At 40.7% G+C, this 25,766-nt stretch overlaps 1 protein-coding gene across 15 annotated transcripts in view; it reads right to left on the bottom strand.

Moving 5' to 3' along the window:
* The window catches only part of ACOXL (acyl-CoA oxidase like), a 360,428-nt gene that overhangs the window by 80,939 nt on the left and 253,723 nt on the right, over nt 1-25,766 (bottom strand). For 6 of the 15 annotated variants that reach the window (XR_011425932.1, XR_011425935.1, XR_011425933.1 and 3 more), the window contains exon 16: nt 25,518-25,723. The exons of the other annotated variants lie outside the window; for them this stretch is intronic. Coding sequence is in view for 2 of the 6 variants with exons in the window: in XM_070235142.1 (XP_070091243.1) it covers nt 25,518-25,723 (206 nt within the window). In the remaining 4 variants the exon portion in view is untranslated. The remainder of the gene's footprint in view (nt 1-25,517; nt 25,724-25,766) is intronic. 15 annotated transcript variants of the gene reach the window in all.

Raw genomic sequence — 25,766 nt, 5'->3', positions numbered from 1 at the left:
TATTGGCAGGAAATAATAGGACGAAGCCAACTGTGGGCTGCACAGTGGTACACGTCCCGGTGGGGTGGCCCAGGAGCAGTGTTGCGGGGTCGCATTCCATCCCACTGTCAAGTAATCAAAATGAGCAGATCATAGGTCACACTCTGGTTCAGCATCCACATGCAGACTCAACATCAACTCCCTAGGATCGCTGCCCACCATTGCAACCCAGCTGAGCATTGCCTATTCGACATGCGGGATTTTAAAGTGTTCTTATTACCCAAACAATTAGATAATGACAGAAATCAAATATCTAACCCTCTCACCTTACAAACCTTCAAATGACGTTTCAGGAGAGAGGATTTTTTAAATGGTATGGTTGTTCTTTACTTCAAGCAGTAAACCTGCTACTGAAAACATGTGTGTCAATTAGCCTTATGCAAATGAAATCCTTCTTAAAATGCACCAGATTACAAACACTGCTTTAAACCCTTTATTGCGTTTGCTCACGTAGTCTTCAGAAGCCCCGGAGGTAGGCATTATTGATATCTTTTGATATGTTCATTTTGCAGGTAGAAAAGTGTGACACAGAAAGGTTGAGGAACTTGACCAAGGCTGCAGAGCTGGGTTCGGACTGGGCATCCCAGATTCTGAGCCCATGTTCCTAACTACAAGCTACATTGCTTCCCAATGGACTAATGGGGGGTTAGTTGGTTAGCAACACCTGCCCCTCCCAAAGACACAGTTTATAAAGATGCACTGTCACATGTGGTCATGTTTAATGTGAACCACGCCCCACACTTAAAGTCTCTAATGACAAGTGCTTATTTCCTAATAAATCATTCACACAACTGAGACAGAGCTGAATTCATAAAGAAACCCTTGTTGGCCTCCCTTTGAGTGGATGCCCATATCCACTCCCCCTTCTTCTTTTCTAGAAAAACCCCAAATAGCTTTGGACAGCATTATAGGCAGTTAAAAATACTTACCTCCCTACAGAGGATCTATTAAAAAACCTCAGCTGACATCACATTTAATAGTAAAAGACTGGGCGTTTTCCCCCTAGGATCGGGAAGAAGACAAGGATGTCTGTTATCACCATTTCTATTCAACATTGCGCTGTAGGTTCCAGCCAGGGCAATAAGGCAAGAAAAAGAATTTAAAGGTGTAGAGACTGAAAAGGAATAAGGAAAACTGTCTTCATCCAAAAAGACATGATTTTCTATGTAGAAAATCCTAAAGGATATATAATAAAGCTACCAGAACTAATAAGTGAATTTAAGCAAATTCACAGGATACAAGATTTTTGATATACGAAATGCAATTCTATTTCTATATTCTAGCAATGAACAACTGGAACTTGAAATAAAAATGCCACTGCAATAGCATCAAAAAAGTGAAATGCTTACAGATACATTTTACAAAAAATGTGCAATATCTGTACACAAAAACTAAAAAACATTGCAGAAGGAAATTTAAAAGGAGCACCCAAAGGGAGAGCTATCCTGTGTTCACAGGTCAGAGAACTTTCTATTGCTAAGATGTCACTTCTTCTCACATTGATCTATGGAATCAACACCATGCCAGTCAAAAATCCCAGCAGACTTTATTTGTAGAAACTGACAAGCCGATCATAAAACTTACGTGGAAATACAAAGGACCTGGAACAGTCAGAATGATTGTGAGAAAAAAAAGTTGGAGGATCCACATTAACTGATTTCAAGACTTACTATAAAGCTGTAGTAAACACAATAGCGTGGTATTGGAATAAGGATAAAACTACAGATGAATGGAAAAAATAGAGTCCGAAAATAGAGCCACACATGTATGGTCAACTGATTTTCAACAAAGGTACCATGGTCATTGGAGGAAAAAAACAGTCTTTTCAACAAATGGTGCTAGGACAACTGAAAATCCACATGCAAAAACAGATAAATAAATAAAAGAACCTCAACCCTTACAGCACACCATACACAAAAATTAACTCAAAGTGGATCATAAACCTAAATATAAGAGCTAAATCTACAAACCTTCTAGAAGAAACCATGGGAGACAATCTTAGAGATGTTGGGTCAGGCAAAGATTTTGTGAGATAAGACACAAAAGGGTTGAATTTCTCCAAAATTAAAATTCTGCTCTATAAAGATACTGTTAAGAAAATGAAAAGGCAGATAATGGATTAGGAGAAAATATTTGCAAATCATGTATATAATAAAGAATGTACATACAGAATTTATAAAGACATCTCACAACTCAATAGAAGAAAACAAAATCCAGTTTAACAAATGGGCAAAAAATTTGAACAGACACTTCACCAAAGAAGATGAACAAATGGCAAATAAACATCTGAAAAAGAATTGAGAAACGCAAATTAACACTATACTGAGATACCACTGCACATCCACTAGGATGGATAAAATGAGCAAGACAGGAAATACCAAGTATTGGCGAGGATGTGGGCCAACCAGAAGTCATTCCTGGTGGGAATGCAAAACGGTACCACCACTTTGGAAGACAGTTTGGCGGTTTCTCATAAAGTTAAACATATACTTACCCTAGAACCCAGCTATTCCATTCCTAGATATTTACACAAGACAAACAAAAACACGTCCATGCAAAGCCTTGTATCAGAATGTTCATAGGAGTTTTATTCATAATGGCCCAAACTGGAATTGATCCATATGTCCACCAACTGGTTCATGGATAAACAAATTACAGTACATCCATACAAAGGAATACTACTCCACAATAAAAAGCAAGGAACTACTGACACATGTGACAACTTGGACGGATCGCTAAAGCATTTTGTCAAGTGACAGAAGCTGGATACAAAAGACCATATACTATGATATTTCATTTATATTAAACTATAAAAAAAGGCAAACCTATAGCAAAAGAAAAATCGGTGCTTTTCAGGAGTCAGAGTCAGGGGAGGGGACTGACAGCAAAGAGGCATGAAGGAACTTTTCGGGGTTACGGAAATGTTCTATACCTAGATTGTGGTGGAGATTATAGGACCAACTGCATTTGTCAAAACTCACTGATTGTACACTTGAAATTGGTGAATTTTAATACCTATAAACTTTAATATATATAATTCATATATATATACATACACACACAGACAGTCAGCCCTCCCTCTCCATGGGTCCCACATCCATGGAGTCAACCAACTGTGGATTGAAAGGCCTATGATGGTTGCATCTCTAGTGAATATGAACAGATTTTTTCCCTGTCATTATTCTCTAAACAATATACTATAACAACTATATACATTGTATTAAGTATTATAAGTAATCTAGAGATGATTTACAGTATATGGGAGGAAGTGCATAGATTATATGCAAATACTATGTCATTTTATATAAGGGACTTGACCATCCGTGGATTTTGGTATCTGGGGGGGTCCTGGAACCAAGCCCCTGTGGATCCAAGGGATGACTATGTATACACACACATCTATATGTATATGTGTATGTATATATGTGTGTGTGTGTGTGCGCACATAACAAAAGCTGATTTAAAAAAATGCTTAGCTCCCCAGACTCCTTTGCAGCTAGGGTTAGCTATGCCAGCCGCATGGCCAATGAGAGTAGGCATATGTTTGCCAGGTGTGCTTCTGTGAAAGCTATGGTTTTCCTGACAAAAAATGATACCCTGAGCTGGCATGTGCCCTTTGCTCTTTGTCCTTTTCCCTTCTCCCTGCTGGGAACTTAGCCACCTCGTGAGTGCAGGAATAGTTAAAAGCTGCATACTAAGGAGTTATACTATTCACCCAGGGCTGCAGTAACAAATTACCACAATCTTGGTGACATAACACAACAGAAACGTGTACTCTCACAGTTCCAGAGGCTAGATGTCATGTCTTGGCAGGACCATGCTCCCTCCAAAGGTCCTAGGGGCTGACCCTTCCTTGCCTCTTCCAGCTTCTGGTGGTTGCCAGAATCGTTGGCATTCCTTGGCTTGCAGATGCATCACTAAAACACCTAAACATCTACCTGCATCTTCACAGAGCATTCTCTTCTGCCTCTGTCTCTGTGTCTCTCCTCTTCTTACAAGGACATCAGTGATGTTGGATTAGGGTCCACCCCACTCCAGTACCACCTCATCTTCAGTTGATCACATCTGCAAAGACCCTATTTCCAAATAACATCACAGTCACGGGTACCGGGGGTTAGGACTTGAACATATCTTTCTGGAGGACGCAACTCAATGCACAACAGGAGGGTAGAGGGGGAGGAGAGCAAGAGTTGAGGTCCTGCCTCTGTCATGGAGACATGGCACTTTCTACACTCTAAGCTCCTGTCTTGGCAGCATTTAAAAAACTCTTCCCTTTCTACTCAGCCCCAAATCCATTTGCTGTGTCCTTTGAATTAGTTTTCTGTGCTCGCTCTTAAATCTGCCCTGTCCCTTCTAATGTCACTTGGACAGAGGGCAGGAGCAGAAGGAGAGAGTCCAGTCCTGACCAAGGCACGCTTAGAGGGTGAAAGAACCTCGCTGAGCTTGGACATCAGATTCCATGACACATGCTAGGGGCCGTGGGTCTTCAATTATGCCCATCAAATACGGAGTATAATACGACATGAAGTTATTTTAAAATTTTGTGTAGAGAAGTAAAAGTAGGTCAAACAATGATTGTTCCTCACTCTCCTCTTTTCCCCTCAGGACAGCTTCTCCCACTGCCCGCAGCCGCCCATCCCCTAGGCTCGTGGGTCCGGTGTTCAGGAGGGAATCAGCCCTGTACCTGCCTGGCAGATAACCAACCACCTGTAAAGCAATGGAAATATTGCAAGTTGGATCATCCCAGGCCGCAGAGTCTTTTTCTCTCTCCTCCTTCCTTTTCTAATTCTACTTCTTTGCAGTAGGCGAAGCCTGTGGTCTGGCTTCCCCAGGCTTGGCCCTGCTCCAGCAGATGCGCCCCTGGCCCCCCCTCCCCTCTGCTGTAGATCAGCCCAGGCTCGGGGAGCTGGGGGTCTCTCTGGGTCTCGTGCGCATCTCTCTGGGACTGCACTGTTGGTGTGGGCAGAGCACAAGGCCATCTTTCTCCAGAGTCCCCACAGCCCCTCCAGGTTCCCTTGCTTCCTCAGGGCTTTCTCACAGAACTGATGGCCCTCCGCCCTGGGCCAGGGCCAGAACAGGCCATTCCTCACCTGCTCAGCCCACATCTCTGCCTTCCTGTCTTTCCTCCTGTGTGACTTGCTGTCTTGTCTTTCTGTGTGTGTGGTCTTTATATATTTTCTGCCTTCTTGTATTTTTTAAATCCTTCTTTTTAAAAAATCTTTCTATGGTTCTCTCTCTTTCTCTCTGTCTATAAGTTCTTCTTACCATCTCTCTTTTTTCCTAGCTTTTACTCAGCCACTTTTCACTCTTCTACATTTTGAATCTTTATGTATTTTTCTACTTTTCTGGAGTTTTTCTTTTGCTTTTCTAGACTTCTTTTTCTGTTCCTTTCATGCTTCTATTTCTGTTTTTCTGTCCTTTTTCCCCTGTGATTTTCTTTCTGTCTTTTTTCCTGGGCTAATTCAACTGCCTCCTCTTTCACTCTTATACGTTTGCACACCAAATTATTTTGTCCTTTCTCTTTAGATTTTTTCCCCATTTAACTTGGTTTCCTCTGCTTCGCTTTGGGAAGAGGACCCCTCCTGCCACCAGCAGCCTCTCTTCCTGCACTCTGCCCTCTCCAAAAGCCACTGCCCTCTTCCTGCACTGACGGGAGGGTGCTGGTCAGTCCTCTGCTAGTGTCTTGCAGAAAGCAGGGTGGCTGGGTCCAGCAGCTGGCAGGTCACTGGTGGCTTTTGGAACTGGGAATATGGGCTTCTTTGTGTCTTTGCCCTCTGAACCTGAGCTGTAATTCCAGACAGCCAGCTAAACAAATCTCAGTCAACATCCTGCGACATCCTGGAAGAGAGGACACAGAAGGACACCCTTATATCCACTGTTCCAGCTTGCTTCCTATGAGAAAGAGAAGTAAATATGCTCAAAATGCCCCAGAGAGGGCTGTGTCCTGGCTTTGGGGCCTGAAGGGAAGGCCGGCTGTGGAGTTCGTACGTGGTCTCAGAGCCTGGGTCTGAGTTTAGGGCCCTTTGTCTACCACCTCCACCCCCAGCCCAAGACCCTTGCTGGTCCCCGGCTCTGCCCAGGCGCCCTGTGCCAGAATCTCTCCTTCCCTCAGAAGGTGGCAGGTGGCAGCCCTTCAGGGCGGAGTGGATGGAACCGCCCTTGTCCGAGGAGATAACCCCTGGGGTGCAAGGCTGATATTCACAGCACATTTTCCTGGAGAAACACAACATAAAAATGATGAACGGCATTACAAGGTGAAGGGGTCCAGCGACTAGGACCTCCTGAGTGCATGCACGTGCCCTGCAGTGCCTGTCCCTGTGGAAGGAAGACACTCTGATTTCACCGTGAGTTTCAGAAAGTCCGGTTATGGTCCCTACATCACACAGTGGAACAGAGCGGTGTCTAGCCCCAGAGAGCTCGATCTGCCAGGGCAGCTCCTGCTGGCTTCGCCTCCCCAGTCCCCAGTACTTGTTCCGCACAGCTCTATTAGTGCAGACATCCCTGTTTAAGAGAGGCCTCCGCTACAGACAGCCTGGTCCACAGCAGCAGGCATACCATCTTCCCCAATGGTGCAGGGTGCAGGTCTCAATAAAGGTGCAAAGACAGGCAGGCGTGTGGACACACACACACAGCACCCCTCTACCCTGAACCATGTCCAGGCCCAGAACACACCCCCTCCCTCTTCAGATTTCTGCACGTGCAGTTCTCTCCACCAGCCCTGCGCCTCTCCACCCCACCTCTGCCCTCTGCCTCCTCCTGGTTTCAGGAGCCTCCTGACAGCTCCTCCCTCCCCCATGCGGTCCAGGCGCCCTCGTCTGGGCTCCCACGGAGTGGGCACATCCTTCCAATGAAGGTCTTGCCACACTGAAGCGTAAGCACCGCCCGACCAGCTCAGCTCCCAGCAGTCGGCAGGACAATGACCGCACGAAGGAACCACCTCGCACAGACGGGTGGTGAGAGTGGAAGTGGACTCATGGGGATGGAGTGGAAAAGAAACTGGATTCAAGGGGCAGTGAAATAATGAGAGGGAATTCACTAGAGAGGGATGTATGCAAAGGAATGCAGGGGGCTCCTGGTCAGCCTCTCTCTGCATGGCACTTATGGGGTCTGCTGGGTCTCTGGGGCCTCTTCTCTCACATGCACTGTCCTCCACCATCCTCTGGTCTGGGGCCTGGCATTACGATCAGACCCCAAAGATGGAGTCCATTCCTCATGAAGTCCTGACTACTTCTGTCACACACAGGAGAGTGTCGGGATGGAAGGGCAGCCCCTCTTTGATCTGATCTGTTTCTGAATCTTTTCCCTACTAACGAGTAACTGAAATTGTCGGAACACGAAATCAATAGGGTCTTGGAAAAGGGCTCCTAAAATTGAATATATTGCTTCCTAATTTCTCCTCCTTTTCCTCTTTCATGTCAAATTAAGAGTCTGCTTTTCATTACTTAGCCTTTCAGAATAGAAAATGACTGTTGGATGACACGTTCTCTTCGGTCATTTAGCGTCCATTTGGACTCTATGCTCCTGAAACCGATCTTGATAATTTTCAACAGATATGTAAATAAACAAATGCCTGATACCTGCTCCATTTCTTAACAGCTTCCTCATTTTAAAAGCTCCTTCTAACCGTTCCAGTGGACGGAGGAAGAGAAGGGGGAAATCAGGAGGCCTTAAATAGATTTTACAGGCACCAAAGCATGCATTTGGAGTACTGTCAGCTAGAAAGATCTTGTTTCAATAATAACGATCTTTGCATTTAGCTGAAGACTACATTATGGAACCTGACTGCCCTTGGTGACTGCTTAAAGCTGACATAAGGCAGAATAATGCACATTTAATATGTGAAAGAAATTAGGCTCAAGATCCTAGTTTCCTGAATCTCTGCAGCAGCTCAGCTGGTGCCTGGCCCACGAGACAGCTGGAGGAGGCATTCCTGGGGCTGTGGGTGAAAAGCAACGGGTACAAGAGGCAGAAAACCCACCCCATCGGGGATTTGGAGGTAATCCAGCGAACAGGAGATCGGGATGGGAATCATGGAACCCACTGCTGTTTGGAACTGCTTAGGGCTCTGCGTTTCCATCTCCACTAACGGCATCCTACCTTCCCAGTGTGTGAGCGGAGCCCTGAGCCGCTCTTGACTCCACCTCCACTTTCTCCCCTCAAACTGTCCCAAGTCTCACCAATGGGCCCTCCTGCTCACTGCCCCTGCCCCACAGCTCCATCTGGATCCTAGGTCTTCCAGTGCGATGGTTGCTGTGAGCTTCCAAAGGGTCACCCTCCCAGTACTGACTCCAGAATGATCTTTCTGATGCCAACGTGCTCAGGCCACAGCCCTGTCCCCTGCAGGGAAGTGAAAGCTTCTCAGCCTTGCATGCAGGGTGCACAAGGCTCACCACAGTGAGGACCCACCGGCCACCACAGTCACCCTCTTGCCAGCCCTTTTAGCCCAGGACCGGGGATGTTGACTGGCTTGAGGCTCAGGCTGAACATGTCAGTTGCAGGCTAGTATCCCATGACTTGCCTCGAAGGTCCTGCCCACCTCTGCCTGGGGCTGGTGTGAAAGGGCAGGCTCTGCTGTTTATCATGCAAGTCTCAGCTCCATTCAAATGCTGCTGGCCAACCCACAGAAAGGGGCCGCCCTCCCTCTGCTCTAGACCCCTCCCATGGCACTTCCTCCTTGACCCATATTATTGCCCCCCATCCCTCCGAGTCTGAGTGTGCATGGAGGACAGCCATCACGTCTAAGTCATCGTCACAGCACCAGAACTTGCATAGTGACGGGTGCCCTATGTCACTGGGGGGCAACATCTTTCAAACAAGGAACTGTTCAGTAGAAATAAAAATGTTTACAAGTATTCTTTTTGTTTCCTTCATTGTTTATTTAAATACATATCTGAAGCTCCAATGAAGCATTTTTATTTCACTGTCACTAGAAGGCTGATATTTTTGGCTAACCTTTTACAAATTCTAACAAGGCACAGATTTCAGAACATCAGGACAACCTGTGTGACCTTCTATGTGCTTGGAGGGGAGAGGGGTTTGAGATACTTGTGAGTAAGGGGTGAAATAGCACCAGGGATTAACAAGCAACAACAATGAAACAGCCTATGTGAACAGCCTGAGGTGCTGGTGAGCAGGGAAGGAAGGGCAGCCGGTCACCAAGAGCTGCCACATGAAATTCTAACTCAGTAAGTGTCTGTTAGTCCCCACTGCCAGGCTGCTAAGCTGGAGGCGGACAGGCTGGACTTAGTACTGCATCAGTGGAGACGCCAGGCTGGGAGGTGTTAAGCCCTTTACAGGGATGTATCTGACTCTCTCCTTTGCATTATGCTGTGTCCTAAAGTCATATACCATCTATGTGCCTGGTCCCAAGTGCCTCATCCTGATGGAGGCCCTTGCGACCTGACAACTTTATCGTTTCCCTTTCCTCAGTCCTTCAATCAGATGGTTGGCTGTATAGCAAAGCCTGGGCCCTAGGCTGCCCCTCATTACAGAAGAAACTTAACAAATGTCCTTGATCCCAGATGACTGTGAGGGTCTACCCACTGGCCTTGTGGAAGGGCAGAATGAAATAGAACAATAGGCTCATTCCTGTTTACCCCAATACTACCATCTCTAGTAGCATCAAGCCCCAGGACAAGTCTACTCCCTAATCACAGGACTTCAAGAAACTGCCATTCAAGCCCACAGCTAACATCATACTCAACAGTGAAAGGTTATGAGCTTTTCCTCTAAGGTTGGGAACAAGACAAGGGTGCCCTCTCTCACCACTTCTATTCAACAAGGTACTGGAAGACCTAGTCAAAACAATTAGGCAAGAAAAAGAAATAAAAGCCATCCAAATTGGAAAGGAAGAAGGAAAATTGCCTCTATTTGCAGATGATATGATCTCGTATATAGAAAACTCTAAAGACTCCACCAAAAAACTCTTAGAATTGATGAATAAATTCAGTAAAGTTGCAGGATAAAAAATTAAAATACAGAAATCAGTTGCGTTTCTATACACCAACAATGAAATATCTGAAAAAGAAATAAAAACAATCCCACTTACAACAGCATCAAAAAACCAATAAAATACTTAGGAACAAATTTAACTAAGGAGCTGAAAGATCTGTATATGAAAACTATAAGACAGTGATGAAAGAAACTGAAGAAGACACAAATAAATGGAAAGGTATCCCATGTTCATGGATTAGAAGAATTAATACCGTTAAAATGTACATACTACCCAAAGCAATCTATAGATTCAATGCAATCGCTGTGAAAATTTTAGTGGAATTTCCCCAAGAGATAGAAAAAACAATCCTAAAATTTATATGGAACCATTAAAGACACTGAATAGCCAAAGCAATCCTGAGAAAGAATAATGCTGGAGACATCACACTTCCTGATTTCAAACTACCTTACAAAGCCTTAATAATCAAAACAATGTGGTACCGGCATAAAAAAGGACACACAGACCAATGGAACAGAATCAAGAGTCCAGAAATAAACCGCCACATGTATGGCCAACTACTATTTGACAAGGGAGCCAAGAATACTCAATGGGGAAAGGATAGTCTCTTCAATAAATGGAGCTGAGAAAACCAGATAACCACATGCAGAAGAATAAAATTGGGCTCCTATCTTACACCACTCATAAAAATTAACTAAAAATGGATTCAAGACTGAAGTATTAGACTGAAACCATAAAACTCCTAGAAGAAGTATAGGGAAAAAGCTCTTTGACATTGGTCTTGGTGCTGATCTTTTTGATTTTGACACCAAAAGCAGAAGCAATAAAAGCAAAAACAAACAAATGGGACTACATCAAACAAAAAAGCTTCTGTACAGCAAAATAAACAATCAACAAAGTGAAAAGGCAACTTATGGAATGGGAGAAAATATTTGCAAACCATCTATGTGATAAGGGGTTATTATCCAAAACATATAAGAAACTCAGTAGTAAAAAAAACAAATAATCCAATTTTAAAAATAGGCAGATGACTGGAATAGGAATTTTTCTAAAGAAGACATACAAATAGCCAAAAGGCATATGAAAAGATGCTCAACATCACTAATCAATGGGGAAATGCAAGTCAAAACCACAATGAGATATCATCTCACATCTGTTAAAATGGCTATTATCAAAAAGACAAGAGACAATAAGTGTGGGGAAAAGGGAACCCTTGTGCACTGTTGATGAGAATGTAAATTGGTGTAGCCACTATGGAAAAAAGTATGGAGGTTCCTCAAAAAATTAAAAATGCAACTATCATACGATCCAGCAATCCTGCTTCTGGGTATTTATGTGAAGGAAACAAAATCACTATCTTGAAGAGATATTTGTACTCCTATGTCCATTGCAGCATTATTCACACTAGCCAAAATTTGGAAACAACCTAAGTGTCTACCAATGGATGAATGGATAAAGAAAATGTGCATATATAGACAAGGGAATATTATTCAGCCATGAGAAAGAAAGAAATCCTGCCATTTGCAACAACATGGATAGGCATCATGTTAATAAAATAAATCAGACATAGAAAGACAAATCATGTACGATCTCATTTATATGTAGAACCTAAAAAAACCAAAGTCACAGAACAGAGAGTAGAATGGTGGCTGCCAGGAGTTGGGGGTTGAGGAAATGAGGACATGTTGGTTAAAAGGGTACATTGGTCCCGCCCTGTGGCCAAGTAAAGTTCCTTGTACTCAGCTTCGGTAGCCTGGGTTCATGGGTTCAGATCCCGCATGTGGATGTACTCCACTCACCAATCACACTGTGGAGGTGCCCACATACAAAAAAATAGAGGAAGATTGGCACAGATGTTATCTCAGGGCGAGTCTTCCTCAGCAAAAAAAAAAAAAACAGAGAGAGAGAATTACATCTTAAGCCTACACAATGTTATATGTTAATTATATCTCAATAAAGGATGAAAAAAACCCAGCAGAGACAAAAAGGAAAAAAAAGAAAGAGAAAGAGAGAGAGAGAGAAAGGAAAAGAGCCTGTTGTTCAATATTCAGTCACACACCCCAAGTCAAACTCACCAGTAATTATGTGCCATAAACTAGAAAAACGTCATTTCTATGATATGCTCTTCAATCATGAGCCCAAAGTTGGCACATGTCCCCACAGATTTGCCTGTCTCTGAAACTAAGCTCTGTCTTGCCCCCTTGTGCTGTCTGGGTGACTTGCCAAGCTGTCCATGACTGGGCCTCCGTCATCACTTTGGCCAGGGCCTGCTTCCGGTGCTCCAGCCTCCCAGTTGTCAAGATCTCTGTAAAGAAGGTTCAGAATCTCTAGGGGTGTATCTGCCTGCCTTCAAGACCAGCCCTCGACAGCTTGCCTCTTGCCAGCCTCCTGTGATCCTGGCCACTGGCCTGGACCACCCATCATCCGTCACCACGCTCTCTGGATTCCACGCTGCTGGCTGGCATGTGCACCCACCACTGTGTTTCGGTGTGCCATTGAGAAGTGTCTAGCACAGAATTGACACTGGGTGAATGTTGTTGTCATTGGTTATTTCCTCTTTTCCCAAATTAGTGTATCAAGATTCAGCAGGTGAGGTGTCTCATTGGAAATTTCTAAGTCTCCAATTTTATATATGAAGATGACCACGCGCCTGTAAATGCACACAGCCTGTCTAAATGCTGCAGAGCACTGTTTAATGTATACCTTTAAATGTTGTAATTGAGGTATAAAACACATACAGTCAGATGTATATATAACATGCATAAATCTTAAGTTTACAGCTTAATGATTTTTTTGCCTTTGTTTTGAATAGCTATACTTTTATTGAGATCACATTGGTTTACAATATTACATAAATGTTTTACATGTGTATACACCCCGTAACCACCCAGACCAAGATAAATAAATTTTCCATACCCTGTTTTGTACTCCGTCCCAGTGAATATCACACTCTCCCATTATCTGATTCTCACGCCACCATCAGCTAATTTCACCCTTCTTGAATGAATGTCATATTAATGGAATCATACATTATTAACTCTTTTATGTCAGGCTTCTTTCAGTAAACATAACGTCTACAAAATTCACTTATGCTGTTGCATGTAACAATAGGTTATCCTTTTTTGTTGCTGGGTAGAAGTCCATTGTATGAATATACCATAATTGGTTTATCCAGTCTCATGCTGATGAACATTTGGGTGTTTCCAGTTTTGAGTCCTTATTGATAAAGCTGCTGTAAACATCCTTGGATGAGTCTTTTTGTGAGCGTGTGTTCATTTCTCTCCGGTAAATAGCTAGGGAGAGAATTGCTGGCCATAGGGTAGATATATACTTAACCTTATAAGGAGCTGCCAAACTGTTTCGCGGAGTGGTTATTACCATTTTACACGACCAGCAGCGCTGAAGAAAGTTCTCATGATGAAAGTTTTCACCAAGGTTGGGTGTCATCAATCGTTTTAGTTCAACCCACTTTGGTGAGTGTGTCGTGGTGTTTCTTTGTGGTTTTCATTTCTATTCTGCTGATGACTAATAAGATTGAGCAAAGTTTCGTGTTCTCACTACCATTCTTTCATCTTCTTTTGTGAAGTGTCTTTTCAAGTCTTTTGCGCAATTTTTCTTGGGTTGTGTCTTTTTATTATTGAGCCGTAGGAGTTCTTTATACATCTGGATAAAAGTCTTTTGTCAGACACATGTATTATGAATAATTTCTCCAAGGTTATGGTTTGCCTTTTTGTTTTCTTAGTGGTGTCTTTGGAGAACAAAAAAAATTTTTAATTTTGCAAAAACTCCAATCAATTGGTTAATTTAATAGTTAGTGCTTTTTATGTTTTTTTCTAAGATATCTTAGTTTACCTCAACTCCACAGAGATATTTTCCTATGTTTTCTTCTGAAAGTTTTATAGTTTTCACTTTCATTTTAAGTCTATGTTCAATCTCAAATTAATTTTTGTGTACTATATGGGGAATAGTCAAGGTTCATTTTTTTCCATTCAGATATTTAGCTGTTTCCTGCCTAATTTGTTGAAAAAATTATCTTGTCATCATTTAGTTTCCTTCATACTTCTGTCAAAAATCAAATGGACATATATGTGTGGGTGAATCTGTGAACGCTATAATGTTCCGTTGACCTGTTTATCCGTGTACAGCCCAACACTGTCTGGATTATTGCATTAGCAGAAACTCTGAAATCAGGTAGTGCAAGGTCTCCACATTTCTTCAACTATTTTCATAGTTGTTTGGGCTATTTTAGGCCATTTGCATTTCCACATGAATTGTCAAATCAGCTTGTGGGTCTCTACAAAAATTCCTGCTGAGATTTTCATTGAGATTTTGTCGAATCTACAGACCAATCTGTGGAAAATGAGCGTCATAGCAATATTGAGTTTTTCCATGCACAAACGAGCTATCCTTCTCCATTTACTTAGGTTTTCTTCAATTACTTTCTGCAACGTTTTATAGTTTTCAATGTATAGATCTTGCATTGTTTGAATTTTTATTGTTAAATGTATTCCTAAGAACTTCATGCTCTTTAATGATATTGTAAATGTTTTAATTTTACATTTTATTTTCCAATTGTTTATTGATAGTATATAAAAATAAAATTTATTTTGGATATTGAGTTTGTATCCTGCAACTCTGTATTGATTTATTAGTTCTGGTAGTGTTTGGGGCCTTCTTGGTGAAGTCTTTCATATTTTCTATGTAAACAATTATTTCATCTGCAAATTAACACAGGCTTATTTCTTCCTTTACAATCTGGATGTCATTTATTCCTCTTTTTCTGCCTTGTTGCACAGCTAGGACCTCCAGTGTAATGTCAAGTAGAAGCAGTGAAAGTGGACATTCTCATCTTGTTCTTTATCTTAAGGAGGAAAGTAAATGATATTTTTCCATCAGATGTGATGTTAACTGTAGGTTTACTGTAGATGTGCTCTTCCAAAGTTGAAGCAATTATTTTCTATTCCTACTTTGCTAAGACTGTTTTTTTTTTTTTTTTACCATGAACTGGTGTTATATGTTGTCAAAACTTTTTTTCTGCATTATATAATCATAAATTTTTCTCCCTTATTTTGTCAATATTGAAAATTTCACTAACTGATATTTAAATGTTAAATTAACTTTGCAGTCCTGGAATAAACACCACTTGGTGATATATTTTCCTCTTTTTATACATTGTTGGATTCAATCATTACTATTTTATTCTATATTTCTACCTATATTCATGAAGAATAATGATTTATAATTTTTTCTTTGTAACATACTTATGGTTCTTGGTATCAGCCTTGTGCTGGTTTGTTGAAAGAGTCTTGTGTAAGACTAGCATTATTCTGTCTTTAAATGTTCGATAGGACTCAACAGAAAAACCATCTGGACCTGGAACTTCCCTTGTGGAATGTTCCCATTACAAATTAAATTCATTTAATACATATTTTTAGACCTTCTATTTTTTTTCTTGGCTTTGAAGTTGTGTTTTTCCAGGAATTTGTTCTCAGTTCTTGAATTTATTCACATAAAATTGTTTATAATATTCCCTTTTGTATTTTTAATGTCTGTGCTGTGTGTTATGACATTCTCTCTTTCATCTTACGATATTGTTAGTTAGTGCTTTATCTCTTTCTCTCTTGATCAATCTTACTCGGAACCGATCAGTTTTATTAATCATTTCAAAGAACAAACTTTTAGGTTTGCTGATTTTCTCTATAGTTTCTTTCCTACTTTATTGATTTCTCTCTAACTTTTATTATTACCTTTATTTTACTTATTTTGCTCTTGTTTTTATAGCTTCTTAATGTGGAAGCTTAGTTTATTTATTTAAACCTTTTATTTTCCAAGACAAGCATTCCAAGCTATAAATTTCCCTGTAGGGAATCCTTTCACTACATCCCACAAAATTTGATAAATCGTGTCTTTATTATCGTTCGGTTTGAAGTATTTTCTAATTCCCTTGATTCCTTCTGATTAACAAATTATTTAAAATGTGTTGCTTAACATTCATATATTTGAGAGATTTTATAGATATCTTTTTGTTACTGGCCTCTAATTTAATTCCATTTTTGATAGGGAATATATTCAGCATTATTTCGATCTTTTAAAAAATTATTGAGACTTATCTTTTGGACAGCACTGTAGTTCTAGGTGTAGTTTTCAATAAACGTCTATTAGTGCTAAATAGGTCAAACTGGATGACAGTGTTGTTCGTATTTTTCTAGCCATACTGAATTTGTCTACTCGTTCCATCAATTACTGGATTTGTCTGTTTCTCCCTTTGGTTCTGTCAGTTTCTGCTTCATGTTTAAGTGACTGTTATGACCTACCTATTTCAGATTATTCTTTTAATCTGAAAATGATTAATTTCAGATTGATCCTTTCAATCATCATGAAATGACCCTCTTTATCCTTGGTAATACCCCTTGTCTTAAAGTTCAATTTATCTGAGATTAATATAGCTTATCTTAGGTTCTAGTTGCATGCTATATCTTTTTTTTTTGTCTGCGTCTTTATCTTTAAAGCATGTAGATGGGACTTGCTTATTTTCAACCCTCTATTACATTATCTGCCTTTTAATTAGAATGTTCAGTCCATTCACACTTAGTGTAATTATCAGTAGTGTTGGTGCAAATCTACATTAGTGCTACTTGTAGTCTGTCTCCCGGTCTTTAATTTTTGTTCCTTCTTCCCTGCCTTCTTCTGGATTCGCTAAGGGTTACTCTTGTTGTCTCAGTCTACCTTCTCTATTACAATACATGTCCTTTACTTATAACAGTCTGCCTTTAGCTAATAACACTTCATGTATAACGTAAGAACCTTATAACAGTATAATTCCATGTAGACTACATGCCATCTTTTGTGGTTTCATTGCCATATATTTTAATTTTATGTACATTAAAATCCTAAATAATTATAATTATTTTTGCTTTAAACAGCCAATTGAATTCTAAAAAATTTAAGAAGGAAAAGTATCATTAATATTTACCTACACATTTTGCATTTTCAGTGTTCTTCTTTAGATTTGAATTTCCATGTATTTTCACTTTGTTTCTCTTTAAGAACGTTCCTTACATTTCTTGTAATACAGGTCTGATGACAACAAATTCTCTCAGCTTTCATTTATGTGAAAATGCCTTTAATTTATTTTTGGTACATATCTTTCCTGGATCTAGAACTCTAGATAGACAGTATCTTTTCCATTGTCTTTCTGGCTCCTGTTTCAACCATCATTCTTATCATTGCTTCTCTGCTTCTAATGTTTTTTCTTCTCAGGCTACTTTTATAATTTATTATTTTTAGTTTTCAGCAGTTTTACTATCATGTGGACCTATTTTTATGTTTGTTTGTTTTTAATCCTCTCTGCTTGAATCTTGCTGAATTCTCTCGATTTGTGTGCTGTCATTTAAAAAAACATTTAGGGGCCAGCCCTGGTTGCGTAGTGGTTAAGTTTGGTACGCTCCACTTCAGTGGCCTGGGTTCAGATATTGGGCATGGACCTACACCACTCATCTGCTAGTGGCCATGCTGTGGTGGTGGTACACATAAAAAAGAAAAGAAGAGGAAGATTGGCGACAGATGTTAGTTTAGGGTGAACCTTCCTCAGCAAAAAAAACAAAAAAACAAAAAAACCCACAACATTTGGCTAATACCTTTTCTATTCCATTCTCTCTCATCTTGTTTGGAGACTCCAATTATGTGTATATTGGAGTGTATGATCTTGTCACACAGGTCACTGAGGTTCCGTTCATTTTATCAATCTTTTTTCTCTCTGTGCATTAGTTCAAATGATTTCTATTGATGTGTCTTCATGTTCACTAACCCTTTCCTCTGTTGTGCCCAATCTGTTGTTAATACTATCCAATTAATTTTTTATTTATAGTACTGTATTTTTCAGTTCTATCCCATTTGGCTGTTTATTTTTTTTCACAGTTTCAAAAAGTCTCCGGAAATTTTCATTTATTACATCTTGTCCACCCTTTAATAAATTCATCATATTTTTTTAAAAGCCCTTGTTTCTAATTTCAATATCTGGGTCATTTTTGGGGTCTTTTTCTATTGACTGATTTTTCTCTTGATTATGGATTCCATGTTCCTGTTTGTTCACATATCTGGTAATGTTTTATTGTATATTGGACACTATTAATAATACTCATTCTGAATCCTGTTATCTTGTTCTAAAGAGTGTTGAGTTTATTCCAACATGCAGTTAAATCACTAGCAGACAAAGTTGAATTTTTGGAGACTGGGTCCTATGCTATACGAGGAAGAATCATTTTGGTTTTGCCTTTAGTCTCTTTTAATTTTATCTTTGGTGCTTGGGCAAATCCCTTTTCTTGGGACATAGTTTTATACTTAAGGCTTTGCCTTTCTGGGGTTCAATGGAAAGCTCATACTCCTCTAACTCAGCAGGACTGAAACTACAAATTCTGTTTTCGATGTGGTAGGCAACAGTTGAATTCTCTGCTCAGCTCTTTAAGCCTTCCAAATTAAAGATCCCTGAGCTCTTTGAAGTCTTGTCCACCCATGCATATTTCAGACATCAGTTAAGCACCTGAGTGGGGGTCATACACATATTTTGAAGTTTCCCTCTCTGTGGGCCCCTCCTTCTTTTTGGACTTTCCCCTTCAATTCTCAGTCTTTCTGACAATCTCAAACTCCATCTGCTGACTACTCAGGACATTACGATCAAGGTTTCCAAGTGAACTTCCTCTTTTACCTAAATGTAGGAAAAGGCTTTCTGTCAATTAAAATCCAGAGGCAATAAAAAAAAAAATTACTACATTTGACTACACAGAAGTTAAAAATTTTTTTTGCATGGCCAAAAATCACCATGAGCAAAGTCAAAGGACAAGTGACAAACTGGGAGAAAAATTTTGCAATATGACAAAGGGTAAGGATCCTTAATATAGAAAGTACTCTTAAAAATTGATGGAGGCTGGCCTCATTGCCGAGTGGTTAAGTTCGCATGCTCTGCTTTGGCGGCCCAGGATTTTGCCAGTTTTGATCCTGGGTGTGGACATGGCACCACTGATCAAGCCATGCTGAGGCTGCATCTCACATGCCACAACTAGAAGGACCCACAACTAGAAATATACAACTATGTACTGGGGAGCTTTGGGGAGAAAAAAGGAAAAATAAAATCTTTAAAAAAAAATCGATGGGCAAAATACCAAAAACCCTGTGGATAAATGGGAAAATGAGATGAATAGACAATGCATGAAAATTAATGTTAAAATGGCCCTCATACAGATGAGAAACTGTTCAAACTCACCCGGAATTAGAGAAATGTAAATTATACCAACATAGTGATACTATTTCTCACATATCAGATTGGCAAAAAAATAAAAAAAAAAAGTATGAGAACACATTCTGTTGACGAGGCTATGAAGAAACAAAAATTGCTCAAGGGGAATGCAAACTGGTACAACCCTTCTGAAGGAGAATTTGGTGATAACTAACCAAATTACATATGCACTTACCTTTGGACTCGGCAATCACATTTCTAGAAATCTGCCCCGAAGAAGCACCTTAACAATACTAAAATTCATATGCATGAGGTTATTCATTGCAGTATTATTTCTAACTGAAAAACATTGGGAGGAAAATTAAATGCCCATATACTGGAGAGGGGCTGAGAAAGCTACAGTATAGCCACAGAGTGTGTTATACTGAAGCTATTGAAAAACAAAGAATGAGGTAGATCTCTATGAACTGATATAGTGTTTTCCAAGACACTGTTAAGAGGAAAAAAACTGCAGAAGAGTATCTATAGTATGCTATCTTTTGTGTAAGAGAGAACAAAATATAAGAAAATACAAGTCTCTGCTTATTTGTGTGAAAGAAATAAAGGAAAGATAAGCCAAAAACTAAAAAGACTGGACACCTATAGGAGGTATGTGGGGAGAAGAGTATACAGTTTTGCACAGTTTTGAGTCCTAGAAACTTAGTAATGTTTCACATTGCCAAAACATGAATGGACTAAAATCAACCAGTATGTAGCGGGCTCCCAAAGTAGAATAAAAACAGTAACAAATGAACCTGTGTTGCAAATGAATAACAGAACTTCACTGAAGGGTGTGGAGAAGGAAAAAAGAAAGAGACTGCATGTTCATAAATGTGTTTCTCACGGAGGTAAGGGTTAGCAATTCTGAAACTGCTTAATGTTTATACCAGGGCTGATGAAATAAGAGAACACATAGTAGACAATGAAAACCAGGTTTCTCACTTCCTCAGAGGAAGAAGTTACAAATGGAAAGATGGAAGGTTTGTGGTTTTGGATTGAAATCAGAGGTATCAGTATAAACTCATGGTTTCTAATACATATACAGACAGATCGGTGCGAGAATGTGTGAGCAAGTAAACACAACGTGTATTTCCTAGCTCAGAACAGGCCTAGAAGCAGTGACACCCCAGCAGCATTTAGCACACCCAGCAACAAGATACTGGTTTTCAAATACCATTCTCCAAAAAACGGGACCAGAGATCCTTAGAGAAATGGTTGATCACAGGTCTGGCAGAGAAAATACAAGAGGAGCCTGGAACATTTTGTGGTGTCAGAAAATAAGGAAGTGCTAAAAAAAGAATGGGGGCGTATCAAAGGGACATAGCAGCTAATCTGAAGGAGCTCTCAATGGCGAAAGCTGGAGCAATTTGAGCAAGAAAATTAATGATGATAGTATTGTATTGCAAGCCAAATATAGAATAAAGATCTATAAAGTCACACCGACATAATTAATAATTAATTGGATATATAAGTAATTGGACGAGAAGGGACAGCTCTTGCTTTTAATTAATAAATGTAGTAGGAATGAGGGAAATAGGAAATCCCCACTAGGCAAGTGCTACAGTATTATTTCCAGGAAGATAATAGATGGATACTAAAAATAGTGGGCGGAAGTTTGAGGAAAAATAGGATATTTGCATAATCAAATCTCAGTCTCATCCTTGCTCTTGGTGATAGTGTTACCTTGAAGAAACCACTAACCTTCTTGACCCTCAGGTTGCCTATCTGTAATGAGTGGATATGACTGGATGACCCCAAAGGACCCTTCCAGCTCTCACACGCCAAAGAAAATGACAGCACCCCCCGTGTACTTACCAGGACAATAACTTCCTTTTCCTTTCCCCTCTCTTCACTTCCCCTTCCTTCTTCCCTTTCCCTTCCCTGCTTATAATAGGTTTCCCTAGGGAGAGAATTTAGGGTGCTCTCTATGAGAGAAAGATGGCGAAAGTTAGAGATGAGGGAAAAAGAGAAAATGCAACTCCTAGTATTAACTGGGTTGCTATGAGGTGGAGAAGGGAGTAAGAAAGAGGAAAACATCACAACACAGAAACATTTCCTATGACCAGCAACAAAGGGAAAGTGCCAAGCTGTGGCTTGGAAGCACCACATACCTGGGAGGGGGGCACAGTCAGCCTCGGATCTTCCTGCCTGTCCATTCCTGGGTCTCTCCAGATCACCATCAACCCCTTCCTCAGCCACCAAGTATAGCTTCCTCCGAGGTGGGAGCCAATCACCTCCCCCTCTCTCTGGAGATTCAGGAGTTTAAGCCTTATCTCTCACTGATGAACAGGAACATGTTCCCCATTACAGGAAGTTCAAGCACCAGCCAGCAGAGAGAGGGCCTCACTTTTGGACAAGGTGGCCTTTCCCTAGGCTGTGCCCCCACTCTGAAGGTACAAAGGCCTCCCCGTCAGGTTGTCCTGGTCTTCTGATCATTTTCCCAACCCAACTCGCCCATAGGAGTAAGAAAACGCACCAAGACCAACGCAAACTACGAACTCAGGAAATTTGATTTCTAATCCTGTTTCCTGTCTTTGCTGATCTGTCTCTGGAACAAAGCTCTTGGCATTTCTGTGCCAAGAGATCTTTAGTAAAACATCTGTTATTCAGGCCACTGTATCGGCTTTAAAAAAATGTAGCAAATACAAACCAGCTGCCGTTACTCTCTGTTCTCTGTCCCCACCCTCAAACTCTCAGATAAGTACCAGCAAACCAGCACCAGCTTTTCTCTCTGCGTCCATTGACAATGGCTTTTCCCAGCTCCTCTCTGGGTACCAGCTACCATCTGACCAAAGCTCTTGAAGACCCGCGACTGATGAAGGTTCTGTCAGCCCCACCTCCAGCACGTGCCATGTGTGTGCCACCCAATCGCCCACACAGCTCACATTTTCCACAGACAAGGACTCAGATAAGATTTCAAATCCCAACCAAGTGACCCAAGGAAAGAGGCTGTCAGTCTAAAACTATAACCAACTAAACAGCTAGCATCATCTGTTAGAAAGACATCCTTTACAGAAGTACTTGGTTTTATTATGTTTTAAAGATCTAAATTATGAGCTTTAAAGTCACACACACAAAAACAAGTCGTCAGGTTGCCCACTGACCACAACAATAAAAACTGTAGGTGACAGGAATTTTTCTAAACAGAAAGCTCTAGAAAGTTACATCTCTGATCATCTTATTTCCAGCCTCCACCAATTCATCCCCACCCAAATCTCATATTCTGAACAAGAAAAAAACAACTTATGAGGGTTGTTTCCAAGTTAGTTTATTGCCCCTGGATTGTGAGGATGATTCATGATGTACATTTGCAAACCACTTCCCTTTTCCTTTCCACTTAGCCTTGCAGTGTGGCAGAGGGCAGCGTGAATCAGATTTTCAAAATTACTCTTACCCTGGTATTTCTTACACACTCTGAAGTGGGGGAACCACTAGCGTGATGGAAGAAGATTACAGGTGATGAGAGACAGAACACAAATCAACTCCTGGTTAACTAGAACTATTCTCACCCCATTTATATTCCCATCTCTTTACCTGTCCAATTTTTGTTACACACATTTGAAAATAAACAGTCATTTGTTAAACATATTGATTAATGAAAGTCTATACTTTTTTCCATAGATTTTTCTCCATAAAATGACAGACGTCCTTAATAGAGTACTCTCAAAGTGACAAGCCATTGTTTATTGGTTTATTTTTTCTTCCCACTAATGGGGAAAGGGTGTAGCAACCTTGATGAGCAACGTTTGCAACATGATTTTGGAAAATTGGAGAGGCGGGACTTCCGAGGGAAGCTAAGGAGCTTGTCTCCCTCGACAGCCACCAGCACACCAAAGGACATTTCCTGGCCCCATTTTGAGTTACATTCTGGCAACACCAAGGAGGAAAAGGCATTATCAGATGGTAGTAAAGCCCTATGCTCTCATGAGAACCTAGTGGTCTTGACTCTCCAACTCTGACTGCGAACTACCAGCCCTCAGCACTCGTTCCAGGTCAAGAGACAAATGGGCTCCCTAATGTGCTGAGAAGGGCTGGCCAAGTGTCTTTAAAATAAAACGGGCATTTGAGAAAAGTTAAAGAGCATTACTGAAAAACTGAGAAGAAAAGCAGATTTCTGGAGCCCACATGTTTTTACATGTTTAAAAGATTCTGAACCAAATCACGTAGTTATTTTTATGAGATCCTGGCATTCGAGATGAAATCACCCACCTTTGGACACTGTCCAGAGACCATCGCCCAGACTGTTGGGGTCAGATGTTCAAATGCTGAACAGATCATTTTATTTCAAGATACACCAAATTGATGGAGGAAGACACAGGCCAACATAGCAAGCTGAACACAAAGCTGAGCCAAAACACCAACTAAAATGTAGAAGTCAATATTCTTTCCTCTAAGCTTGTAGGTTTTGTCATAATTTAGCACTTATTTCAGTTTGCCTTGGGCTAACTGGGCTAACCCAGGCAGGAGCATATCTTAATAATCTTTGTGGTCTTCCCTGCTCAGCCCTAGAAAACCGTATTGCTCAATGAATACTGAATTGAATCGACCGTTAAAATGGTTGCATTAATGGTAGTAACTGAGATGATTAACATGAGTGCAAAGCTTATCATTTTTTAAAATGCTTTTTTTTTTTACATATTCTATTGTATACCATCCTTGCAACAAGTTTGTACTGTGTCTACTACTCTTACGATCCAAAATTTATAGATTCAGAAGTGAGTACATATAATTGTCTGATTCTAAAACCCTTGCATTTCTTTGCCACATCACTTGCTTAAATTTTTTTTTATGTTCAGAAAACACACTCCTGTGTATATAAAGGTTTTCTTTTCTCAAAACCAGAAAATCAACACTTGTGAACAATTCATTCTCTGGCAGAAAACAACTATAAGTAGAAAGTAGTTCTGAATATTTAATGAACACCAGAGAGCATTAATATCATGCTGAAAATAGAACTAAAAGTATATTACAGTGGACCTAATGTCAATAAAATAAAAATATGAAAAGAAGCTGACAGACTCCCACATCCTGAAGATAAAAAGTTACAAAGTTGGAGGAATAGAGTGTTAGAAAAATGAGTGTGGAGAAACGTGGACCCTGGGGAAGCACATTTTGGTTCAACATTTGTAAAGAACAGTTGGGCAGTGTGTAAAGTCTAAAAACGGCAGAGTGTTAAGAATGTTCATTGTGGCACTGTCTATAATAACTGAAAAACTAGAAGCATCAGAATATTGTGCTATCATGTCCTCATTGACACAGAAAGAATGCCACCTTATGTTATTAAATGGAAATATTGGTTAAAAACATTATAATCTCCTCTCGTATTTCATTTTAAAAAAGTACATATTAATGCCAAAGCTACCAAATGATTTTTGCTTTCAGATGCTATATTAGTCATCTATTGCTAAGCAACAAATTATCTCCAAATTTAGCATCTTAAAACAAAAAAATCTCTTGTTGTCTGACACGATTTCTGAGGGTGAGGAATCTGGGTACGACTTGACCGGGTGCTTCTGGGACAGGCTCTCTCACGAGGCTGCAGTCCAGTTGTTGATTGCCCTAGTCCTTACCATCCCTGAAGAGCTGATAGGGCTGGAGGAAACACTTCTATGCTCATTCACATAGCTTTTGGCAAGAAGCTTGCCATGAGCTGCTCATGAAGTAGCTTCCTCCAGAGTGAGGAATCCAAGAGAGAAGGGGAGAGAGAGAGAGGGGAGAGAGAGAGAGAGAAACAGAGAAGGCAGAAGGCACAGCGTACTTATAATATAATCTCAGAAGAGACACATCATCACTTCTGCTGTACTCTGTTGGCTACATACCAGCCCTGGTACTATATGTAATGTCGGGACTAGATAAGGGTGTGACTACCTGGAGGGGGGGATCATGGAAGGCCTTCTTGGATTCTATCCATTACAGCCCATCATCACCTCTTCCCAAGGTCCACAAAAGTTTCATCCCACTACAGCATCGTTCAAATTCCAGAACCCCGTCATCAAAGTCTAGTCTAGGTGCAGGAAAGATTCCTCAGATGCTATTCCTTGAGTACAGTTCCTCTTCATTTGAAGTCTTTTCACTAAGAGACAAATTATCTGTCCCTACACGGCCAACAGGGAGACAGGAACAGGATAACCACTTACATATTCTCTTGCTCAACAAGGAAGAAAATGGGAGGAATACAGGGGTCACTGAGCCATAGAAATTCTGAAATCCAGCCGAGCAAATGTCAGAAGTTTCTCGATTCGGATTCAGTCCTACCTGTGCCTAGGAGTTTTTACTCTCCACGGCTCTTGGCTCCATCCTCTGGGCTTTGGTTCCTCCCTGCGAGGCATCGTTCCATCATCAGAAAGGCACACATGTTTGTGGCTGCTTAGTTTTCTCAGCATGCTGCCATATGATGACAGAAGCAGACATTGCTGCCGGGACAAGCCAAGGGACACCAAGTTGCCAGGAGCCACCGGAAGCTAGGAAAAGGAAAGGAAGGATTCTACCCAGAGTCTCAGAGGG

The sequence above is a fragment of the Equus caballus genome, chromosome 15 (genome assembly GCF_041296265.1).
Source record: "Equus caballus isolate H_3958 breed thoroughbred chromosome 15, TB-T2T, whole genome shotgun sequence".
Lineage (NCBI taxonomy): Eukaryota > Metazoa > Chordata > Mammalia > Perissodactyla > Equidae > Equus > Equus caballus.
The sequence above is the reverse complement of the archived record's forward strand: the minus strand, read 5'-3'. Positions and strand labels throughout refer to the sequence as shown.